We start from the raw sequence: 4,000 nt of genomic DNA, 5'->3' as shown, positions 1-4,000 counted from the left end.
CATTGCAAATAAATCCTCACAAGTTATTAATATTTCTGTAGATACACTTAATGAACATTTCTCAAAAATTGCCGATAAAGTGATTTCTTATGATCGGACAGAATCAAATGATTTAAAACTTTTGAAAGAATACTGCAATTCCAAACATATCCATGTTCATCATGCATTGCAACCAATGACTATATTGGATGTTTACTCTCAGCTACAACATCTTAAACAAAGCGGAACACGTGACATAGATGGGCTTGATGCAAAAATTATAAAAATGGCAGCTCCAATAATCACGGATACATTAACTTTCATTTATAACATATGTATCGACCAATGTTGTTTTCCAAGTAAATTCAAACAGGCTAAAGTGATTCCTCTTTTTGATACTACAAATCCTTCAAATTACAGACCAATATCAATTCTATCAATCCTTTCAAAGCCTCTTGAAAAACATATCAATAAGCATATTCTTTTGCACTTTGAGGACAACAAATTGATACATGATAAGCAATCAGGTTTTAGGAAAAAACACTCATGTCAAACAGCGCTGATTAGCTTAGTTGATCAATGGCTAAACAACATTAATAGTAACCAGTTCTGTGCTGCTCTATTTGTTGACTTTGCTAAAGCTTTTGACCTAATTGACCATAAACTCCTTATCAAAAAGCTTGAGATTTATGGTTTGGCAACTGATTCTGTTAACATTTTAAAATCTTTCCTGTCAGACAGACAGCAAAGTACTTATCTGAATCAATCATACTCTTGTAAACAAACAGTAAGGTTTGGAGTTCCACAAGGTTCTATTCTTGGTCCTTTACTATTTTCTATCTATATTAATGACCTACCATTATTTGTTAAATGTATGTGTGAACTATTTGCAGATGATACTACAATTCATTCTAGTCACAAAGATCTAAGTGAGCTAGCAAGAGTCCTCCAAGAAAACATTGATCGATTGCTGGAATGGTCAGAACTAAACCATATCTCACTGAACCCAAATAAAACTAAATGCATGCTTCTAACCACTAGACAAAAACGACAAAATCTATCATCAAAATTTCCTAAACTACAAATACAAAATCAAGATGTAACTGAAGTTGATAACCATAAGGTTTTGGGAATAACCATTGATAATAATCTGTCTTGGTCAAAACATTTAGATACACTTTGTAAAAATACTTCTAAAAAAATATATCAGTTATCAAAAATTAAACACTTTCTAGACCTACGCACACGGAAACTGTTTTTTCAGGCATATATTCAATCAACTATTGATTATGCGTCCACAGTGTGGGACTCTGCAAGTGCAAACACTTTGAAACACTTGTGCTCTTTACATAGACGAGCTGTAAAATTAATTCTTTTAAAAAATGCATCTCTCTCTATGTCTGATTATAAAAAATTAAAGATTCTTCCTATCAAATCACGATTCATCTATAACAAAGGTGTAATGATGCATAGAATTATGTCAGGGAATGCACCTACATTCATTGCCTCAGATTTCAAACTGAATAATTCAATAAAACTAAACAAATTAATTACCCCAACCCCTAGAATTGACCTTTACAAATCAAGTCTTTCTTATTCTGGCGCCTTATTGTGGAACTCCATTCCTGATTTAATTAAAATGCAATTCAGTGAAACTTCCTTCAAAGAAATGTATATGCTGTTTCTCTTGGAAACAAGTAAATAATTATGTGATAATAATACATCATTGCTTGATATTCATAATGCATTTTGAATGTCTTTTTAACTGTTTGACATGTTAATTATATACATTGTATTGTAATTAACTTAATTTCTATTTCTTCTTGTTATTAATCGAGTTACCCTCAATGGGCGAGGGCCGGACGAAAAAAAGCATGTATATTTTGCTTATTCTGTTACCCTCGATAAATAAATAAAGTTCAAAAGTTCAAGTTCTCTCTCTCTCTCTCTCTCTCTCTCTCTCTCTCTCTCTCTCTCTCTCTCTCTCTCTCTCTCTCTCTCTCTCTCTCTTTCTCTGCTTACCTCCAGATCCACGTCCAAATCTTTGATTGTAACTTCTTTGACCGTAACCTGCACACGAGGAGACACCTTATCAGAGCAGTCAATGAGCGTGTAACACAAAAGCCTCAGAGATTTGCTATGCTGACCTCAATAGCAAAGTTACAAAGAGATTATAATCAATTCTCGCAGTGTGATACCAGATTTAAACGAGGTTAAAACCAAAAGAAATGCACACAAAATCGAGCAATTCGATATTTGCAAACACAGGGTCTAAAGTACAGGTGAGTTATGCATTCGCAAGAATAATGTTGACTGCGATACCGATGACATGATAACATGCGTTTTAAGCTCATTGCAAAGACGTAGCATTTAGCTAGGCAGCATATATTAAGTACTAATTTGCATACCAAACTTCACACCGTTTTGACTGCCAAAAGTTGGAGTGACTTTTTCTTCCAAAATGCCCGATTTTTCCGCGTGTGACGGCACGCATATTAGAGTTATTGGAAATATATTTTCCTTTTTCGGTTTCCCCATCGTTGTACAATTCTCACAAATAAACTTGGACATTTGTTCTTCGGCGACAAAGGTTTATTGGCAGTTGAATCGCAAGTGCATGTGCCAACCCATGCAAACCTGTGCGCAGTTATCTCAAATCCACGTGCACTCGGAGCGGGCACGTAGCTCAGTTGGTAGCGCGCTGGCTTTGTAGCCAGTTGATCGCTATCAGCGTGGGTTCGATCCCCACGTTCGGCGATAGATTTATTTCTCGGAGTCAACTTTGTGCAGACTCTCCTCGGTGTCCGAACACCCCCGTGTGCACGCATGCGCACGAAAAAGATCCCACGTTCACAGCGAAAGTCTCAGGGCTTGGAAAACACGAAGACACGCATGCATCATCTCTCGTCTCTGATTATCATGATCGTAAATTTCGATACTTTGACGAGACAAACCCAATGCTGGTGTGTCGAAGAAGATAGCCACAGCGGGCTTGTTCGAATCAAAGCATCACACCATATCTTCAGCGTATTACCAATACATGTCCCAGCGTAGACCAGTTGGTCTAAGAGGACGTTAAACCCAAATAGTCAGTCACGTGCAATCAAAAATGAAATGACCTTTGTAAATTGTGTTGAAATGAACAATCAATTGTGTTTCATTATACGCCTGTGACACGAAACTGAACAAGTTTGTACTATCGTTTGCCGTTGTGGTGAGTTATGCATAAAGAATCACCACTCTACACAGAAACCACCCAAGCTGTTCATTGTTGGTATATGACCAGGTAGACGGATGGTCCCATCTAATTTAATAATTAAAATTAACAAAATATCACACAGCAGTTCAAAAAGCAAAAAACGTAGCAGAAACTTCAAGTGCAGTAGCAAAACAAAACAACAATATTTGATGGTTTGACTGTTTGTTTGCTTGTTTGTTTGTTTGTTTGTTTGTTTTTCGGATGACGTCAGTCGAGCAGAAAAAAAAGAAACAAATGAAAAGAAGAAAAGTAAAGCAGAAAAAAAGTAAAAGAAAAAAACCGCTTTTGCAACAAGGCTGAACAGGCAAACTTGAAAACACAGGAACAAATAGTCATTATCTATCAGAAAGTTAACTTTTGGTGAAATAACGATACCTCTTCCAATGATTATTATAATAATAGAGCATTTATATAGCGTCCCCCACAGTCTGTCTGTCCGTCCGTCTGTCCGTCTGTCTGTTTGTCTGTCTGTCTGTCTGTCTGTCTGTCCGTCTGTCTGTCCGTCTGTCCGTCTGTCTGTCTGTCGGTCTGTCCGTCCGTCTGTCTGTCTGTCCGTCTGTCTGTCCGTCTGTCTGTCCGTCTGTCTGTCTGTCTGTCTGTCCGTCCGTCCGTCCCTCCGTCCCTCCGTCTATTCGTCTGCCTGTCAGTCTGTCTGTCTGTCCGTCCGTCCGTCCGTCTGTCTGTCTGCCTGTCCGTCTGTCTGTCTGTCTGTCTTTGTCTCACTACCAGCCCCCCCCCCCCTCTCTCTCTCTCTGGCTCTGT

The 4,000-nt window shown here is 38.0% G+C and overlaps 1 protein-coding gene across 1 annotated transcript in view; it reads right to left on the bottom strand.

Annotated features, from left to right (window-relative positions):
• Positions 1-4,000, bottom strand: part of LOC138977269 (uncharacterized) — a 58,921-nt gene that overhangs the window by 52,645 nt on the left and 2,276 nt on the right. The window contains exon 5 of the mRNA XM_070350174.1: positions 2,002-2,049. Coding sequence (XP_070206275.1) covers positions 2,002-2,049 — 48 coding nt within the window. The remainder of the gene's footprint in view (positions 1-2,001; positions 2,050-4,000) is intronic.

This window comes from Littorina saxatilis, linkage group LG9 (assembly GCF_037325665.1).
Source record: "Littorina saxatilis isolate snail1 linkage group LG9, US_GU_Lsax_2.0, whole genome shotgun sequence".
Classification (NCBI taxonomy): domain Eukaryota; kingdom Metazoa; phylum Mollusca; class Gastropoda; order Littorinimorpha; family Littorinidae; genus Littorina; species Littorina saxatilis.
Note: the sequence above shows the minus strand (reverse complement) of the source record. Positions and strands in the feature narration are given on the sequence as shown.